The 19,725-nt window shown below is 50.7% G+C and overlaps 1 protein-coding gene across 1 annotated transcript; it reads right to left on the bottom strand.

The window, feature by feature from the left end:
* Positions 1-1,591: 1,591 nt before the first annotated feature.
* On the bottom strand, positions 1,592-8,060 carry Ihh (Indian hedgehog signaling molecule). Its single transcript, XM_070016847.1, has 3 exons — positions 7,260-8,060; positions 4,654-4,915; positions 1,592-3,066 (listed from the first exon to the last, which is right to left on the bottom strand). The coding sequence occupies exons 1-3, from the start codon at positions 7,572-7,574 to the stop codon at positions 2,408-2,410; spliced, it is 1,236 nt and encodes a 411-aa protein (XP_069872948.1). The 5' UTR covers positions 7,575-8,060; the 3' UTR covers positions 1,592-2,407.
* Between the last annotated feature and the right edge of the window lie 11,665 nt (positions 8,061-19,725).

The raw sequence follows: 19,725 nt of genomic DNA, 5'->3' as shown, positions 1-19,725 counted from the left end.
CGGACATAGAATATCTAAATGGGAAAGCCCTTGGAATCATCATTGCAGGTACAGCCACTGAGGCCAAAGGGCCAAGGACAAAGGTTACTGGGAATGAGAGTTGGGGCTTATGTTCAAAACCCCCAAATTGACCTGGGTCCGTTCCTCGTCCCCCACTACTTATCCAACCCTGTCTTTCATTGTAATCATTCTGTTACTTCATTTTCTACAATTGTTTCTGACCCCATGGCCACTTCCCCAATCCAGGTCACCTACTTCTCTCCCCAGTTAAGGGTTTCCTGCCTCCCCATTCCCCCACCCCTGCCCCACTCTAGTCCATCCTCCATATCGTATGCAGAGAAGTTTCAAAACCCATCTGGTCATGAGCCTTCCCACCGTCAAACCCTCCAGGTGCTCCCCAGGCCCAGGGGATTAAGGCCAAATTTGTTGGAGGATCCCAGACTCTGCCACTAGACTCCTGTTACTTCTCACTTCAGCTTTTGCCAAACCACATGCTTCCTCATGGTTTTGAAGTGCTGGCCTGATCGTGAGCCCCTAGCTCACCCAGGCCTCCAAACCTTTGACTTCCCATGTGTTTTCTTTCCTCTAGCCTGCCAGGCAAAAACTTCTTGCCTTAGATGTAGCATCCTCGCCTTCAGAAAGTCTAGTTTCCAGCCACTTCATGGTACTCGTATAGCCCCTGTGACAAAGTCACTGACAGCACAGAGCACACGAAAAGCTAACATATGTGGTTCATAGGCCATCTTGCCATATTTAGGTACTTGCAAGAATAAGTGTCTGGGTCTTACACTGGATTTATTAAGGTGGAATTTTGGAACTGTAGTTAGAAATGTCTTTTTAAAAAGCTGCCCAGGTAATTATGAGGTTTTTTGTTGTTGTTTGTTTTTTTTTTTGTCAGTTGTGGGGCTTGAACTCTGGGCTTGGGCGCTATCCCTCAGCTCTTCAGCTCAAGGTGAGCACTCTACTGCTTGAGCCATAGCGCCACTTCCTGTTTTCTAGTGGTTTATTGGAGAAAAGAGTCTCAAGGACTTTCCTGCCGGGGCTGACTTTGAACCGCAATCCTCAGATCTCAGCCTCCTGAGTAGCTAGGATTATAGGTGTGAGCCACTGGCACCCGGCTAATTATGAAGTTTGACAGCTGCTAGCTTAAGGTACTCTAGCTTGTCCAAGAAGTCAGAATTCACAACTGAATTTCACAGAATCTTCTCAAACCACATGATCCATTACCAATAACAAAGAGTCTAAAACCAGGCCTTAAGAATGGCTGGAATAAGCAGGAAGACCACCTTGAGCAGGGCACAACGATATGGTTCTAGATGCAAGAAATGACCCTGGATTAGTTACTCAATTTTCTTTCTGGTCCAACCATATTTAGGACACACTTTGGGGTCTGTGTACAAAAGCTCTGCCTGGCCCAGGCTTTGGGACTTTGCAGAGTTGTTGGGTGAGACAGGGCCTACATAGAGGGTGGGAACTCCAAAACTTTGTCCTTGGAAGAAGGCACCAAGCCAGGAACCAAACTCCTACAGAGAGCTTTCTGTGACTCCAAACTCTGTGTACTGACCCTACTCAGCATTCCAGACTCCATAACTCTAACAACTTAAATAATTTTATTACAAAAGGAAGACCAAAACATTCCCAAAATTCTCCCATGAGCTTCCCCCTCCATGCCAATAAATAAGGTGGGGAAGACTGACTGGAGGAGGGGGTGGGGTTCATGGGTCATGGGTCAGCAGAAAAGGGAGCCTAGCCTGGGCAGGGGTAGCGAGGACATTCAGGCCCCTCCCTCACAGTCCCAGGTACTATGGTCACATTGCCAGGGCAGAGAACTCTGCCCCCTGACAGCAAAAAATCTCAGGGTGGGTCTGGAGGAGTGTGGTCAGCGGGGCAGGTCAGGCCTCAGGACGGACGGGCTGGCTGTGGCCTTCTGGAGTCTGGGCAGCAATGAGTCCAGCCAGCTCCCTGCTGGCTCCCAGGGAATCTAGCAGCATCAACTGAGGTGCAAGCCCACCGACGGGCAGAATCTTTTCATACTGTGGTCTGTTACCAACAGTAAAGTCAGAAACCCAGGCCCCATGAAAGACTGGATTAAGAGGTCCAAAGACATGGAATGGACCCTCCTCATGGCGAGAGGCAGGGTGTAAAATAGTAGCAATGGCAGGCTGGTCTCAGGTCTCTAGGAAAGGAAAGCCCACCATCCTTGTGACAGCTCAGCTTGCAGCTCTATCACTACACCAAGATGAGAGTAGGGGACAGGAGCCCAGTCAAGTCTCAATGGTGCATCTCCCCACTCCAGAGGAGAAGCTGGGACCAGCGTCCTCATGAGGCTCAGATCCCTTCCAGGGATCCTGTTGGGAGGCCTTTGGATCCAGCACAGCAGTTCCAGGAAGGCAGTGGTGGGGTCCTTTCAGCTCCCTGTCCCAGAGATGCCCAGTGGGTGGAAACTACCCTCTTCTAGCAAGAGACGCCCCAGGCGGTAGAGCAGCTGAGGATACCAGTGCACACCCTCAACCGGGACCCAGTTGCCCCATGCCATGCTGGGAAAGAGTCGCAGAGGCCAGAAGGCCCACTGAGCCAGGTGGTGGTCAGCTACAGCTGCAAAGCAAGAAGCCACCACATCCTCCACCACCAGTGTTCCATGCCTTGTGAGCGGAGCATAAGCCCCAAGGGCCACATGTGTAGAAACAGAGGCTACTCGGGCAGGCTGCAGGCCTGGTATCCCTGCCACCAGCACATACTGGCCAGGTTGCACGTGGCTGGCAAATGTAGCTCGGAAGTGGGCTGCCGATTCTGTGTGATTGTCAGCAGTGAAGAGCAGGTGGGCTGGTGTAAGCGCTAGACGGCGTGGAGGATTCTGGGTCTCGATGACCTGGAAAGTTCTCAACCTGTCTGGCTCACGGTCCAAGAAAATGAGCACGTCACTGAATGTGGGGTTCCCATCCTCCCCCATGGCCAGCACCCGGTCTCCTGGCCTCACAGCTGAAAGGGCAACACGCGCCCCACTCTCGAGGCGCACGTGGGCTCCAGCGGGGAAGCAGCCCCCTGTCTTGGCAGCAGCAGAGTGCTCTGTGGGAAGAAGGGACATGAAGCTGTTACTGCTGAGGGGCCTGGATTCCCAAGCCCTCCCAACCCAGTCAGAGCTCCTCTTGCTCCCAGAGATCCCCTATTAAAATATTCCAACCCCTGCAAGCTTGAACCCACTCCCAGTCACATTGTGATTGCCTACACTTCTCCCTAACTCAACCCTTTGCCAATGAGAGGCGCACACTGGGGCTCCCGTGGGTGAGAAGAAAGGGTCTCCTAAAGGTTAGGTGATAACTCATCTCTTGCATCCCGGCAATACTGGGATTTAGTCAGAGACCAGGGATCAGCTGAGCTGTTATTTGTGACCCTAGCCTTGTGGAATGGGGAATCTTAGTTTCTCTGGGGTCCAGATGGGCTGTCTTCACACTTTGCTCAGATGTTTTTAAAAAAATTGCCATTCCAGACTGACACCCCAAGATCTGTGACAGAGAGGGCTCTATCAGTGTATGGAAGGGAGAGGAAGACCGCTCCATGAGACTGACCCAGACTCCTGAAGCAGATAGCTGTGTGAGTAGTCAGAAGTGGATTAAGGGCAAGGTCAACGTTATCATGTTTGATTCATGTGCTGGTTCCTTGTGGGGGGACAGGACACAGTGACATCAGCAGGTAGGATGGTTTGGTGATCAGTATGAATGCAAGTGGCCATTGGGGGAGCTGGCCCTGGGCCAGTGTTGGAAGGGTGTGGATGTGACAAAAGTACGCAGCAGAGAAGGTGCAGAACAGAAGGGTCGGCCTGTGGCTGAGGGTTTGTGGAATTATCACTATGAGCTCAGGTAGGATTGGGACTACAGCAAAAAGAGGCCAGGGCTCCGTGTGCCGGGTCTGTCACTGCAGTACTACATGTAGCTGTACAGAGGATTGAACCTGAAGCCAGAAAGGGCCAGACTGGTGACTGCACAAGAAATCATGTGAAGCATCCATGAACAGGATTCAGTGTAGGTGACGAGGATACTGGTATGATTTGTGGGAGAGAAGCAAGGCTCCAGTGCCTGCCAATTCTGATCAACAAGGCTGCCAATTTGGCAAAATCCACTTTATTGAGTCCACTCTGTTTATTTTGGCTCTGGTGACTGGCTTTGCCCCAAAAGGTCCAGCTTCGGTGCTCTAGGGAAGAGGTGGGGGACGCCTGCGCCCCTACAGGAGACCTGACCTGCAGCTGCGTGAACCTCTGCCCTCTTGATCAGGTATACTGGTGTCTGAGCACACTCTGGCCCCACTGTGTTTTGTTCTGCCAGGGGTCTGGAAAGGGGAGAGGTTGCCTGCCAGTCTGGCTTCCTTCATCTGTCCAGCCTGCTTTGTCATGAATGTCCTGTGGCAAGCTCTGGACGGCCAGGTCAGCGTCCAGGTGGTGGGACAGGCCCTATTTCCCTGGTGACCTGACACTAGGAAGCCCGGGAAGAGCAGGCAGTCAAGAGCTGCCCGCGAGAGTGGCGCGTACATCCTCTTCCCCGGGTCCCTGCCTCCATCCCCGGCTGGGCATCTTCACCTTCCGGGCCCTGGCAGGCCCTGTGCTGCCTGCCCACTCCCTGCGGCCCCGCCCCCTGGCCCAGCCCCCAGGCAGCGGCTCACCGGACTTGACCGAGCAATGCACGTGGGCCTTGGACTCGTAATACACCCAGTCGAAGCCAGCCTCCACTGCCAAGCGCGCCAGCAGTCCATACTTATTGCGGTCTCGGTCTGAGGTGGTGATGTCTACCGCGCGGCCTTCATAGTGCAAGGACTCCTCTGAGTGGTGGCCGTCCTCATCCCAGCCTTCGGTTACCCGCAGCTTCACTCCGGGCCACTGGTTCATGACGGAGATGGCCAGCGAGTTCAGACGGTCCTTGCAGCGCTGGGGGAGGAATGTGTCCGCGTGAGAGGGGAGGAGCCGGCCAGGGGCAGATGCTTGCCCCAGACTCACACCTCCCCCCGCCCCGACACAGGGAGGGGTCTTTATCTTCCCTTCTGGATAGCGGGGCTCAAAAGTGCTCTCTCCTATTCTAGCAGCCAGGCGCGCCCAGGGAACTGAGCCACATGGTGGCATCACAAATCTGGAGGGCGGGGGTGGGGGGCACTGCACCCTCACGGTGTGGTCGGGTAGCGGGAGTGCCCCTCTTCCCTTCCTCCTGTGGAATCTCTCCCTAGCCGAGCCTCTGGTCCTTCCACAGATGGGGTACATTTTCCCAACAACCGGTCCCTCTGGGTGGCCGTGCGGTCGCCCGAGGCTGTCCTGCTAGGCATGCAAGGCCCGAGGCGCCCAGTAGGTGTCACCGCCGCCTCAAGCCTGTGGTCCCGGGGAAGGCCCGGCCTGGAGGAACGGCAGGTGCAGAGGCGCCCCGGCAGCCCGGGATGCGGGGTGTGTTGGAGGGGAATCCCAGGCCTGTCTGGATCCCTCGAATGGCACAGAACTGTGGCTGCTCCCTCTTCTGATGACAAGCCCTCCCGCACCCGCGGGGCAAATAAAGTGCAGACAACCCGAAGCTGGTGGGCTACTGCCCCGCCTGCCGGATGGGGGTCGTGGGGGCCATGGGGGGGCTTCCTCTGCCAGCTGCATGCATACTGGGTTGGCGACCTCAGCTTTGCCTCGGTTTGTGAAGAGACCCGGAAGCGGAGCCTTTGATCTCCAGGAATTGGGGGGGGGGTGTAGAACCGAGTCCTGGGGGAAGGACGGTTGTCGCTTCCCGGTGTTCGGGGGTCCAGAGTCCAAGGGACCATGCAGTAATCTGGGGATAAGGGGCTTCGGGGCTGGAGTTTTTATGTACAAGAAGGGGGCTTGGAACCAGCCCTCAGACTCCAAGGTGCAGGGACCCGCCAGGTGCGGGCAGCCCACGTCTCAATGCACCCCCACTATCACCGACCCAGGGCCTCACAGACCCTTGGACTCGGCCTTCTAGGAGCCAACAATAGCTACAACCTAGCTGGTTCTTCCCCACGCACCACCTGGCTTGGGGCGCTCACTGCCCGGGAGGGGGTGAAAGGGAGGGAACCATCCGCCTTCCTGGTTCTGGTCGCCCAGCTTCTAGGCGCCCACGTATGTGCGTCCTGTGAGCTTCCCTCCCGCCTGTCCCCTAACTTCCCCCTCCTTCGTGTGCAGAGCCCGGGCGCTCGCTGTCAATGATTGCCCAGGCTGTGGCCCGGATCCTTATCTGCATTCCTCGGCGCCCGGCCCGGCCCGGCCACCAGCCAACCTTCGGCCCCGACAGCGGCCGGCCGGCCCCGGCGCCAGGGCGCAGGCTGAAGGCCGAGGTTTCGCTGCTGGTCCTAAAGGATTTAGAAAGCCTGGTCGCCCGCTAGCGGGTGAAGACCAGCGAGCTCCCAGAGAAAAGAGGGCGCACCGGATTTCAAGACAGCAAGTTCGCGTCCCGCTCTCTAGCAGAGCGGGAGGGGGGGGGAGGAGTCCTACTCCGGGAACGCGCAGAGACTACAGTCAGCTCCTCGACTCCCTCGCCATCCCTGTCGCTAGCAACCAAACCTCCCCGTCCTCGCTCCCAAGCCCCCGGGATGCCCTGAGTTCCGTCCCAAAGCAGGAGGGCTCCGGCACCCCACCCTTTAACCGCAGCCGCGCCGCTCAGCTCTCGCGCGACAGACACGTGGGCTCGCCCGGCGGGTCCCCTGGGCCACCTCCGCCTCCTCGCTCCGCTCTTCCCCGCGGTTCCTTTACCCCAGACCCAGCCCGGACGCCGCCCCTGGAGCGGGCGGCCCAGCGGGCGGAGCGCGCGCGGCGGCGATGGAACCGTGCGGGGAGCTCCTTCGCTTCGGGAGTGCCAAATGGCTATGAAATAAAAAGGGCGCCGCCGTGCGGGGTGTGAGGCCGGGAGGAGCCGCGTGGCTCCCGGGGGCTCGGGGGGCGGGGAGGGAAGGCAAGCGGATCGAGGGACCTCTGGGTGCCGCGTTCGACCCGAGCTGCCAGCACTGTCGGGTAGGGCGGCCGCGGCCAGCGTGCCGGGCTGCGAGGCTGGGCAGCGGGCCGCTCTTTCCCCCCAGTCTCCGGATGGAGATGGGGATGCCGACGCTCCCGACAAGGACCCTTGGCTGGCCCGTCTTGATTTCATTAGGCACCCGGGCTTGGAGAGGACAGAGGGGCAGGTGCCAGGGGGGCGTGCCAGGCAGTCGACCAAAGGTGCCAGGGGGCCGGGTAGGGCCGGGCAGGTGGCACGATGCTCCGGGAGCGCGCTGGAAGGGCGCATCGCGCTCACCTGGGTCATGAGGCGGTCGGCACCCGTGTTCTCCTCGTCCTTGAAGATGATGTCGGGGTTGTAGTTGGGGGTGAGCTCCTTGAAGCGCTCCGAGCTGCGCGCGATCTTGCCTTCATAGCGCCCGCTGGCGCCCAGGGTCTTCTCCGGCACGTTGGGGCTGAACTGCTTGTAAGCCAGCGGCACGAGTTTGCGCGGCGGCCGCCGGCGGCTGCCCACCACCCGGCCCGGCCCGCAGCCCCGTGCCGCGGGCACCAGCAGCAGCAGGAGGAGGAGCAGACAGAACCGCAGTCGGGGCCGGAGCCAGGCGGGAGACATGGCCGGGGAGCCCGGGAGAGCGGCGGGCGAGGGCGCCGGGTGGGCTGCTGGGCGGGCGGGCGGGCGGGAGCGCTGCGGGGGCTCAGGCGTCTAGGTGGCTCCGGGGGACTCCAGGCGGGGGCGCCATGGGCGGCGCGGCGCGGCTCAAGGCCGGCAGGACTCAGGTGCGGGGCGGGGGCCCGGGGCCCTGGCTGGTGGCGGCGCGCTGTCCCCCTCGGCGCCTCGACTCTGAGCTGCCCGGCTCGCCGGCCGCCAATAAATAGGCCGGCCCGTTTGTTTTGGCAACGCGGCGGCGGCGGGGGGCGGCGGGCGGCGGGGCTGCGGGCCGCCGGGCTGGGCTGGGCTGGCCGGGCCGGCGGGCTGGAGGGACCCGCGGTTAGCACCCCGGCCCGGCGGTCAGGCGGCTCGGGCGGAGCGAGAGCTGCTGCCGTCTGCGGCGCAGCCTGGGGTCTAGTGAGAGGGGAAATAGAAGAGATCCGGGCTCCAGCCCCGCGCAGACCGCACCCTACCCATGTCCCTGCCTCCTGCGCTCGACAGCGAACCTGCAGCGAGGGCGACGCAGCCTCCTCCCCCTCGGGCGGGCGGGCGGCCCCGACACTAGCCAGCCCTCGGCCCGCGCGCTCCTGCGTCTCGCGCCAGCCTGCCCGCTGCCCTCCGCGCCCCCTGCACAGCCTGCGTTTGTCCTCCCCGCCCGGACGCGCCCCGCCCCGCCCTGGCCTCGCCTCTGGGCTCCTCGCAGCTCCGGGGAGCCCCGCCAGGCGCAAACCTCGAGGACAGGCGCTGCCACCCACCCCCACGGAGACCGCAACCCACTGCGCGGCCGGACACGAGGGGCGGGGGGGGGGGCCGGCAGTGGACGGACCGCACGGCCGCCTACGGTGTCCCCTGCGGGGAAGCAAACCCCAAGGCCAGAAGCGCGCATAACCTGCTGCTCCACCCTGGTCCAGGCCACGCGCCCTTCCCTCAGCTTGGTTCTGAATCCAGCCGGTGAACACCCCTCGGCCTGTCGGGGATGAGACTGCGAGTGGACAGGGCCGCTTTTTTGCTTTCTTGAAGAGCCAGAGAGGGGTTTCCTAGGACGAAGGTGGACCCGGAGAGCCCAAGACGAGAAGAGCAGCTAAAAATGGGGACATCTCTAGGATTCCCAGGAGCCCAGACTACCCACTGGGACTTGCCAAGAAATGACTTAAGGACCCAAAGCCACACACGTACCAACCCTGTGAAATGATCACTCTCGTAGTTCTCCTTTAATAAATAAAAAAGGACAGAGACCATGTACAGGTCTCTAGAGAAGTGGACATAGACCAGGTATTTTAACAGGGCATTCAGCACCGTGGAATGAGTGGAGATGCATATTGTCAAAACAAGGGGGAGACAAGTGTGATAAAGGCAAAAGCCATCAGCACCACAACAGCAAACGATCTGGTTTTGTAGCAACATACCTACAAATTCAATAAAGACAGACATAAAAACCTAAGAAATAAGCAGCTTTAAAATTCTTGTTTTTCCAATATTAATACATCTTGTTGGTCCCTCTGTTCCTGACTTCCAGGAGCTATTAAGGATAATTATTCTGTGTTGTGCTGGTATTACTTAACCTAAACTCACAACAGCTAAATGGACTACTATTATCCCCAACATGAGTGGGATATTGGAGTTCAGAGAAATAGCTAATCTACTGGCAGAGGAACAGGGGTTCAAACCCACAGGGTTACCTGGCCCCAACCCTCACCTAAGCAAGGACTTCAACACCTTTCTCCGCACAGGTCTCATTCATCACAGTCTGGCTTGTGAGCAGATGTAGCTTTTCATAGACTTATTAACATTCTCAGGATCCATTTTGTGAACACATTGTCAGAATTGGAAGGGACTCAAAAGAGAGAGCTGAATCCAAACATGTGATATTACAGAAAAGGAAACTGAGGCCCACAGAAGGAAATTCAGGAGATGAATGCTATTTGAATTTTTATTTTATTTTTTTGCTACTTGAACTCTTTCCAAGAGCTTCAACTGTTTTCCAGAGTTCAAAAATCATCCCTATACTATTCTTCATTTCTTCTGCTCCCTACTCCCTCGCTCAGATATCTGGGAGAAACTACTTAGCAGGTCAACACCTTTGAAAGCAAACTGTTCAATAGAATCCCACAAGAAAACTCTTAGTCTTCTGCAGTTGACAACACCAGTTTTTAATAATAATATTTTAAAGAACTTTGTCCTTAAATCCAATATTCTTCCTCCTTCCCTCTGTAATATAAATGCAACTGTTTTCTTCTCTCTCTCTTTTTTTTTTGTGGTCTAAAGGCTTAGGGCAAATGTACTGCTTAGTATCTCATATACATAGTTTTAAAATTCATTTTGAATCTCCCTTTCTCCAAGTGAAAGTTCATTTCCTTAAGATTCTCTCTCCAAGGTTCTAATGTATATCCATCTATTAGCTTTGCCGTTTGTTCTGTCATCTTTTCTCCCTTGAACATGATTCTTATCCTATCAAATATGTCTGTAAAGATACGATCAGTGTTAAAAAAGAATTATAAGGTGTGGATGCATCTGGCATCAGATATATTTATGGAGCTTGGGCTTCGCTCTGCCAGGCTCACCACTTAGCAGTAATCAGGTGTGCATTGGAAGAGACCCATGATAAAAGTTTACAAGAACCAAATCTTTGCTCTTTGTTAGATGATTTATCTAATTAGTAGAATCTCCACAATCCTCTGTACCACTGTGCACTGTGTATGTGCGTGCACACACGCGCATGCCAAGGATTGAACCCAGGGCTTAAACACATACATTAAGCTCTAGCACTGAGCTACACCCCTGACCCCCGTCCCTGGCAATTAGACTTCTAATTTTAACAAATCTACAACCCAAAGCTCTAGAGATAAAATAAGTTGCCTGCAGTGATTTTTAGACCACACCTAAAATTTGAACCCAGAGCTTTTGTACTCCAAAGCTATACTCATAGGACAACCAGGCTTCAAGATCTGAGCTACAAAAGTAGATCTGTGAAGGAGACAACAGGATAAGGAGCTTTAAAAAAAATCATGATTTCTGTAGTAGCATCTCTCTCAGTCCAAGCCTGGGACATTCCTTGAGTGCCTATGTTCTTTGATGTAGGGTGGCTTTTGAACCGGGGTCAGTCCCTTAGACTTATTAAACAAATCTAGATGCCCCCCAACCCCCGCCCAGATCACTGCCAAGCTCTGCCAGTAGTCACATTGGAGAACTAAGCAGTGCTTTGCTGCATGGAGGCTCCAATGGTCTGGAACAGCTCTTGACCTCATCTTTAGCAGTAAGTGGCAGTGACAGAGTGACAAGGTGTCCTTATTGCCTCAAACCTGAGACCTAGAGACCTAGATCTATTGGCAAACGCACTTTCCTTCCTCACCCTTACCTGTCTTCTACTCAACAATCAGTTCTAATTTGAAAAGAAGAAAATTGTATTGCTGTGGATAGTGTAATTAATTTTTGTCTATAAAAGCAAAAGTTAGAAAAAAATGAGTTGAAAAGGAGGAAAGTACAAGAGCACCTGCTTAATAGATTCTTATGTTTTATGTTAATATTTTCCTCTCTTCTTTTTTTTAATTTCTTTTTGTGGCAATTGAACCCAGGGCCTCACACATTCTAAGAAGCACTCTATTACTGAGTTATATCCCTAGCCTCCTTTATGTTAGTATTTGTATTCAATCTGAATTTAACAGTATAATACAAATATAGTATACTTATAGAACATATGTTTATATGTATAATTATAAATGTGCAATATATATTCCCCCACACATATGAACTACCTAGACTTAAACCTCTATACTCAGCTACTCTTCTTCTCTTAATTCTGCCTCTTGACCAGATCAATATAGCTTCAAGCCCAAAATTGAGCCACAATCAGGCAAATTTCAGGACTGCAGTTAGTCAACTATCCTCCAGTGATTCAAAGCACAACAGTCCTGACCAGGTGGAAAGAGCTCTAGACCTGGAGGTGGCAGATGCATATCTGAACTCTTTCTTGGCTACCTTCTACCTGTGTGATTACTCTGAATATTGGTTTTTTGTTTGTTTGTTTTTGCATCTATAAAATGAGAATAATGCACTGGGTGCCAGTGGTCCACACCTGTGATCTTAGCTACTCAGGAAGCAAAGATCAAGAGGATCACTGTTCATGGCCAGCTTGGGCAAAAGATTCCATTCCAACCAATAGCCTGCACCTGTACAATGGCCTGCACCTGTCATTTGACAGGACGGATGGGAGTTCCTGGTGGGTCCAGGCAAAACGTTTGAGAGACTATCTCAATGGAAAACAAAAAACAAAAAAAACTGTGTGGTGTTGGGTGCCTGTCATCACAACTACAGTGGAAAGCCCCAACAAAGGGATGAAGTGAGCAAGCCAGGTGTTTGTGGCTCATGTCTATCATCATGGCTACTAGAGAGGCTGAGATCCAGAGAATGACCATTGGGGGCTACCACAGGCAGAAGAGTCAGTGAGGAGCCATCTCCAAAAGTCAGGCTGGAGGCAAGGCTCAAGTGGAGGGGCACAAGCTGAGCATGTATGAGACCCGGAGTGAAAACTCTGATACCAGCAAAAAGAAAAAGAAAAAGAAAAGGAAAGAAAAGAACCAGAGGAAAAATGGCTGGGGGCATAACCCAAGTAGTATAGCACCTGCCGGCAAGTACAAAGCCCCGAGTGCAAGCCCCAGTACCTTAATGAGAGGGGAGGGAAAGAGAGAGGGAATAATGCCAAATGCCAAGCACAGTGGTACACTCTTGCTATTCCAGCACTTGGGAAGCTGAGGCAGGAGGATGACAAGTTCCAGGTCAGCCTGAGATACATAGGGAGACCCTATCTGTTTTTTTGTGGGGCTTGAACTCTGGGCCTGGGTGCTGTCCCTCAGCGGGACACCCTATCTTTGAAAAAAAAAAAAAGAAAAGCATGTGAGAAAGAAGAAAACAAAAACCAAGGTAGAGTTGTTCAGAGGGTGGTCAAGTATAAGTGTGTAAAATTATCCTCTGCTGGGTACACTCACTCTGGTTCCTATTGCCTGTCCGAGGGAAATACACCAGAGTCTCAGGGGTGCGTCCCCACACAACAGTGGTAATTAGGAATCCCTGCAGGCTGCTGTTCAGGAGCATCAGCCTTGACACAGTACCAGAACAGCCACAGGGGGAAAGCAAAGGCAAACAGCAAAGTAGAAGATATGGTTATTGTCCTCAAGGAATTTACTATTTAACTTTCCAGATAAATCATTACAATAAAAGGCAATTACAAAGTCACAAATGCCACTCATAAATGAGTATACGAGTGTGTTATAAACTAGATAGGTTAATAGATAAGATGAATTTAACCCAGAAAGATATGGAATTAAGAAACAATTAGCCCAATGTTAGCAACTTCTTAGACAAAATCAGTAGGTATTCTACTACTTGAGTCCTGAAATATTATTTTATGTGCCAGTACTGGGGCTTGAACTCAGGACCTGGGTGCTGTCCCTTAGCTTTTTCACTCAAAGTTGGTACTCCACCACTTAAGCCACATCTCTATTTCCAGCTTTTTGCTGGCTAATTGGAGATAAAAGTCTCACAGACTCCTACCTGGGCTGTCTTTGAACTGTGATTCTCAGATCTCAACCTCCTGAGTAGCTAGGATTACAAGCATGAACCACCAAAACTGGGTTTGAATCTTTTTGTTGTTGTTGTTTGTGGGGCTTGAACTCAGGTCCTGGGTGCTGTCCCTGAGCCTCTTTGTGCTCAAGGCTAGCTCTTTACCGCTTGAGCCACAGTACCACCTTCGGTTATTAAGTGGTTAATTGGAGATAAGGGTCTCACGGGGACTTTTCTGCTTGTGCTGCCTTTGAACTGCAATTCTCAGGTCTCAGCTTCTTGAGTAGCTAGCATTACAGGTGTGAGCTACTGGCACCTGGCTTGACTCATTTTTATTTTAATTTTTGTCAGTCGTGGAGCCGAATCTCTGGGCCTGGGTGCTGTCCCTGAGCTCTTCAGCTCAAGATTAGTGCTCTACCACTTGAGCCACAGTGCCACTTCCGGCTTTTTCTGCTTATGTGGGGATGAGGAAGCGAACATGTGCATGCAAGGCAAGCACTCTACCGCTGAGCCTCCTTCCCAGCTCTTTAATTCATTTTTTGAAGGAGGGAAAGACTGCAAAGGAAGAGGATCCTCAGAAGTGGGTGTGGCCCAAATAAAGATGACAACCCTAGCAAAACCCAAGAGGAGGACCTAATAAAGAGGGGACCTAGCCAGGTGCTGGTGGTTCACATCTGTAATCCTAGCTACTCAGGAGGCTGAGGTCTGAGGATCATGGTTCAAAACCAGGCAGGAAAGTCCATGAGACTCTTATCTCCAATTAACCACCAGAAAAATGGAAGTGGAGCTGTGGTTCAAAGTGGTAGAGTGTTAGCCTTGAACAAAAAGAACTCAGGGCCAGGGCCCAACCCCTGAATTCAAGCCCTATGACTGACGAAAAAATAAGGGGTGGGGAGGAACCCAACACCATCTCATAAACCTTCACAAAAGTCTTACAAAGTTCACACCATTGTCTTAATTTTTACAAATGAGGAAAACAGTTGTGAGATGGTGCAAGGCTCAGAACTTGGGCACCAGGGATGGGGAGCCGGAATCTAGGCCCGCCTGGCTCCACAATGGATTCTTGGAGTGACTCCTAGGGCAAGCATGCTGGGTTGCTGACCTCCGTTCAAGTCAGTCATTCTCTCTGTGAAATCTAAAGAACTGTTTTTCCCTTTTAAAAGTTGTCACCTACTTGGGCTTTCAAGCTCTCACACACTGACCAACTGGTTGGGATCACTCTGACTTCTATTGTTGATTTTTTTTCTGGAGATTAGTGCAATTCCACCAAATTTGGCCCATATGGAAGCATGCGTGTCTTTCAACTCTCACATCAGTCCAGAACACATTTAGAGATCCAATTAGAGCCACTCAAAACTAACAATGCTTTGAAAGCTAGCTATTGATTAGAAATGGGAATGTCAAGTTACCTTTGGTCAAACAATAAGCTCATTACAAGGCACTTCAGAGAGACTCTGGCATTACAGACCTTGCTTTGATGACTTTGAAAAGGTAAAGAAAGCCAACAGAACTTGTTACAAAGAGAGTGTTTGCCCCTCAAAGTCAGAGGGGAAAGACAGTGGGAAACTCTTACCTTATAGATGGACAGAAAGACATACATATAAATGTATTTCCATATATGGACCTTCTCATGAGCTTTAGTTCCACCCAGTGTTTCTATTTGGGAAGAAATTATTTGCTTAAGAGAAAATCTTGGAAAATACTATTTCAGTGAATGTTCAGTAAGGGGGGGGGGGGCGCTACTATTCTTTTAATACTCAGTCAGCCAGCTTGTGGGGGGAGGGAAAGGTCAGCAGGCAGCTTGCCCAGTAAGTAGAGTGGTCATTGTAGAGCTCATTGAGAAGGGGCAGTTTCAGCAAAGACCTAGAAGAAGCGAAGGTTTCACTTGAATGGACATCTAGGGAAAGAACATTCTAAGCAAATGGAACACTGTAGAGCAAGGCCTGTGACATGCCTGGCACGTTAGAGACAGAGCAGAGATCATTGTGACTGAAGAAGACAAAGCTAAGGGAGAGCGAGGGCCGAGGGGGTGTGAGCTTGACTTTCTAATTTCTCACTAGAAGGGTAGTTTTCCATTTGTAGGAAGCTCAGAGTGGAAAATGATTTACTCTTTAAAGGGATTTCGGTACTGACATGTAAATCTGAGTGAGCACAACTTTGTTCGGTAGGAGTAGGCACAAAACAGTAAGTATATGGAGAATTCTTTTTGAAATTTGATTTTATATTTATTATATTTTTAAGACTACTAGGATAATAAGGCTTCGTACATGCCATGTGCTCTTACCACTTGAGACATGCCCTTGGTCTTTTTGTTTGTATTTTGTGTTTTAGATAGTCACCAACTTTCCCTGGGATGGTCTGGAACTCCCAATCCTCTGGCCTTCACCTCCTCAGTAGATAAGATTACAGGCATATAATTTAAATAACAGAGACAGGGTTGGGGGGAGGAAGGAAGGAAAGAAGGAAGGAAGGAAGGAAAGAAAATAAAGGGGCTATCATCATAGTCTCGCTTTCTATTTCATGCACTTTGAAAGAATTGGAGGAACAATCTATCCTTTCAATAATAACTTTTAACTTGTAGGTTTGTCAGAAGCAGTGAGTATGCCTTTGGGGCCATACAGCAAGTAGCACAATGCCCCTGTTGGTGGATGTTAGTAAACACTCAAGAAATACATGACTTAACACACGGTTCAGCACTCCTGTTTTGTTTGTTCATTGTTGTTGTTTATTCTCAACTTGCCAGTAAACCTATTGCTTTGAATTCCTTTGTACTGGTCTGGAATTTTTTCCTGGTGGATTTTCCCATTTGTAATTCAAATCTATGAACAACATGAGGTCCAACCAACCATTTGTCTTCTTACATCCTGCCTTCCTGCTCAGAAATGTAAGCTATTCCTTACAGCTTGTGCACAGGGCTTTCTTCCCATTGACTTCTTCCATAATTGTCCACATTGTTTAAAAGTTGCCATGCATTCCATCATTTTTACATTGCTTTGGCACCAGCTTCTCTAGCTGTTTCAGTTAGCCATGAAGCTATTTTGCCCCCCCCCTCCTTTTTTTTCTGCCAGTCCTGGGGCTTGAACTAGGGCCTGGGCACTCTATCACTTGAGCCACTTCTGGCCTTTTTTTTTCTGTTTATGTGGTACTGGGGAATTGAATCCAGGGCTTCATGCATGCTAAGCAAGCACTCTACCACTAAGCCACATTCCCAGCCTTATTTTGGAGATTCTGAACCAGAAGCATCTGGACACCTTAGATTCTCCCTTCTAGTCCATACTTGCTTCCCCAGTGCCCTTCTTGGTGGGAAGCTCAGCTACTTCCAAGCAGTCCCTGCTTCACATGGCTTTGAGAAATGACCTACACGAGCCATGCCAGTCTCTGGATCATCAGGTAGCACCTTTGGAAAGAAACATCTTCAAAGGTTTTCTGCTGTTGCACCATCCAACTCTATATGAACAGATTAATAGTTTCATTTGGCATGGTTCTGCTATTTTCATTCTTCAAATCCTAAAAAAAAAAAAGTGCATTACACTTTGACCGTTCAATAGTCCACAGTGCTGGAACTGGGGCCTCACTGTACTTCACCTCATTGACTGGTGACACCTCCAAAAGCAGGGTGGCTGCAAAAAATTGTATGCTCTGCGCATAGGCAAAATGTGACAATCAAGTACAAATCCAGACCTGGCCACTTCACAAGCTGGGAAGTCTGGCATCTGCAAGAGGAAATTGTCTTGCTCTTGTTGAATATGTCACCATGTTAAACTTCTCATTTAGCCCAATGCCAGATGCTATCTTTTTCCATTTTTGGATTGAAAGTCATGCCATTTGATCTTTCAAAATGGTTGACTCTTTTTGTCCTGCTATCAATAAATATTTAAATTATCTTGCCTAATTCAGTTCATAGCTATTAAAGAGAGCAACACAACCATCACAAGAAAACCACTCAAATTGGTCATCAGTATCATCTTCATAGATCATCAGAATATTAGTATTAATTTTTCTGTTATAGTAGGTTACTAATAAAACAGAACATCTTTAGTGACAGCACTACCTTAACCCCAATTAGTAACTTCTCATTCCTCCACGTAGAAGCCAAGACAACTGGTATTGCTTCGTGCCCTGGAAGCATCAGGTTGCAGTAATAAATGAAACTAGTAGTCTTTCTTTTTTCCTATGGCTGAAATCTTTTTTGCTCCCCCCCTTTTTAAAAAAAAATAAGGGATTTCTTTACCATCCCTGATTCCCAGCAGTACTGTTCTTAGCCTAAGCAAAGACCTACACTTACAGGGCTTCCATATCAGCTCTACCTCCTTTTACCACCCCCTGGCCATCTTTTAAGGACTGAAGGGGGAAGGAAAGGCAGGATGGAGTGCCAGTCAAAAGGAATGCCCTTCCCTTACTCCATTCTCCCCTCTCCTGTCACCAATTTCTGACTGGCTGTTGATCCTATCAGGGGTCCATAAAGCTGGGAGGACTCTGGCCCGAGAGAGGGGGGTAGGGGTTAGGCAAACAGGCCAGGGAGGCAGTTGGTTGAAATTTAACCACAATATTCTTGGTCTCTATTGTTTTGAGTGAGGCCCAATATTTCCACAGCAGGATTATAGGATCTGATTAACCATGTTAGACAACAATGCCGAGCTGGGATGGGCTTCCCCTTCCAGCTGCCAATATGAAAAAGTAAATACAACACCCAGATTTCAGAAGGGACTCCCAGCAGCCCCCAAGCCTGGCTCTCCACTTCCAGCCCGGCCACTGTTTGGGGGCTCTGAAGTGAGAGGAGGAAGAGTGGCACTGCCTGCTCCTTTAACTCCTGGCCCTTGCCCAGCAGGACAAGTAAGTAATCCTGGCACAATCTTCCCAGGTGAGTCAATGCCTGTGTGCTCCCCACACCCTAGAGTTCTTGCAATGCCTCTTCCGGGTTCCCCTGGTAGGCTGGTCCAGATTCTCAGAAATCCTTGAGAATTGGGTGCCCAGGGGCCAATACTCATTCAAAGAGGTTCAAGGGTGTAGAAAGTATCACGAGATCTCTTGGGCTCCAGATAGCAAAACTGAGTGGGGATAGGACTTCCTAGCTCAGAAAAATAATGTTGCCTAATGGCATCTCACATGGCAAGGTAGAGAAGTGAGACTCCAGAAATGAGGGGCTGCATAAAGGACCTCCATAAAAACAGCATCAGCAAAGCTGTAGCTCAGTGGTAGAACACTAACCTAGCATGCACAATGCCCTGAGTTTGATCCCCAGCAACACACACATACACACACACACACACACACACACACACACACACACACACACACACACACACACACACACACACACACACACACACGAGAGTTAAGTATTCTTTAAAGGGTTCTGGAACGAAAGATAAAGAGAGGGATTCCCTAGGCCCCAGTCCAAGCTGCCAGGAAAACACAGAAGTGTCTAGAGTGATAAGGATTCCTGGACATGCTGAGTGTCCTGTAGTAGCATCCTGAGGGTCCAAGGGACCAGAGCAACCTAGAACCCTCAGCCCTAGCCCACAGCTCCTTTTTCTGTGTCTCCCTCCATGTCTAGGGGCCTAATATAATCCATTAGAATTTTTCCAGCCCATACATGTATAAGAGGTGATAATAAGGACTAGCAGCCATGATTTCTTTGGGGAGTACTGAGATTTGAATTGAGGGCCATGTACTTGCTAGGCAAACATTCTATCTTTTGAGACATACTTTCAGCCCACAACCATGGTTCCTGAAGTCTGAATTTGGTGGCTTCCTTTAGAATGTCACTCCTTTTGAAAAAGAGTTTCTTTCTGAGGAATATTATGATTCAAACTACTCAGGAGACAGCTGAGGGGTAAAAAATATCCTGATGGTTTGGAAACCTAGTTAACTAAAAATTGTACCCATTATATTATAATATCATCATTGTGACTTTTTTTTTCTGAGTTAAGGCTAAAAAAAATGACTCTCTTCTCATGGAGTACAATCTAATGAAAGGAGGAAAACAAATAAAAAACAACCCACATAGGAAATGGGGCTGTTAACACAGATTGTATCAGTGACATGCTAGTGAGAGGTAAGTAGAATAAAGTGTGCTCAGGCCAAGAGGAAGGGTTGTTAAGATCATTTAGGTATCCCCTAGACTCTTTGGAGCAAGTCTTCCCAGTTTTGATATCTAGTTTCCCTAGAAGAAAATGAGAGACAAAATAAATGGGGAAAGAAATTGTCCCTGATGATAACATCAGGGAATGATGTTATGAGAGCAATTAAGAACCAGGACAGGCACAGCCCTCCATACCACCATTCTAGCGGCCATCTTTGCACAATGTACACAAGGGCTTCTAGTGGCTCCCAAGAGAACTGGGCTGGGGAGGAGGTAAAGGGTTGGGACATGGGAGCCTTAGGTGAACAGGAGGGAAAGGAGTCCAGAGGTACCACCGGATAAAAACCAGAAATGGGGGGCATCTCTTCTCCCTCAGTGCCCACAGTAAGGGCCTTGCAGCAGACCTGCAAGGATTTTGGTGGAATAGGCTGGACTGTACCAGTCCAGAGCACAGCAGCACAGATCTGAGTCCTT

The sequence above is a fragment of the Dipodomys merriami genome, unplaced genomic scaffold (genome assembly GCF_024711535.1).
Source record: "Dipodomys merriami isolate MVZ:Mamm:240054 unplaced genomic scaffold, mDipMer1.0.p SCAF_1, whole genome shotgun sequence".
Taxonomy (NCBI): Eukaryota; Metazoa; Chordata; class Mammalia; order Rodentia; family Heteromyidae; genus Dipodomys; species Dipodomys merriami.
Note: the sequence above shows the minus strand (reverse complement) of the source record. Positions and strands in the feature narration are given on the sequence as shown.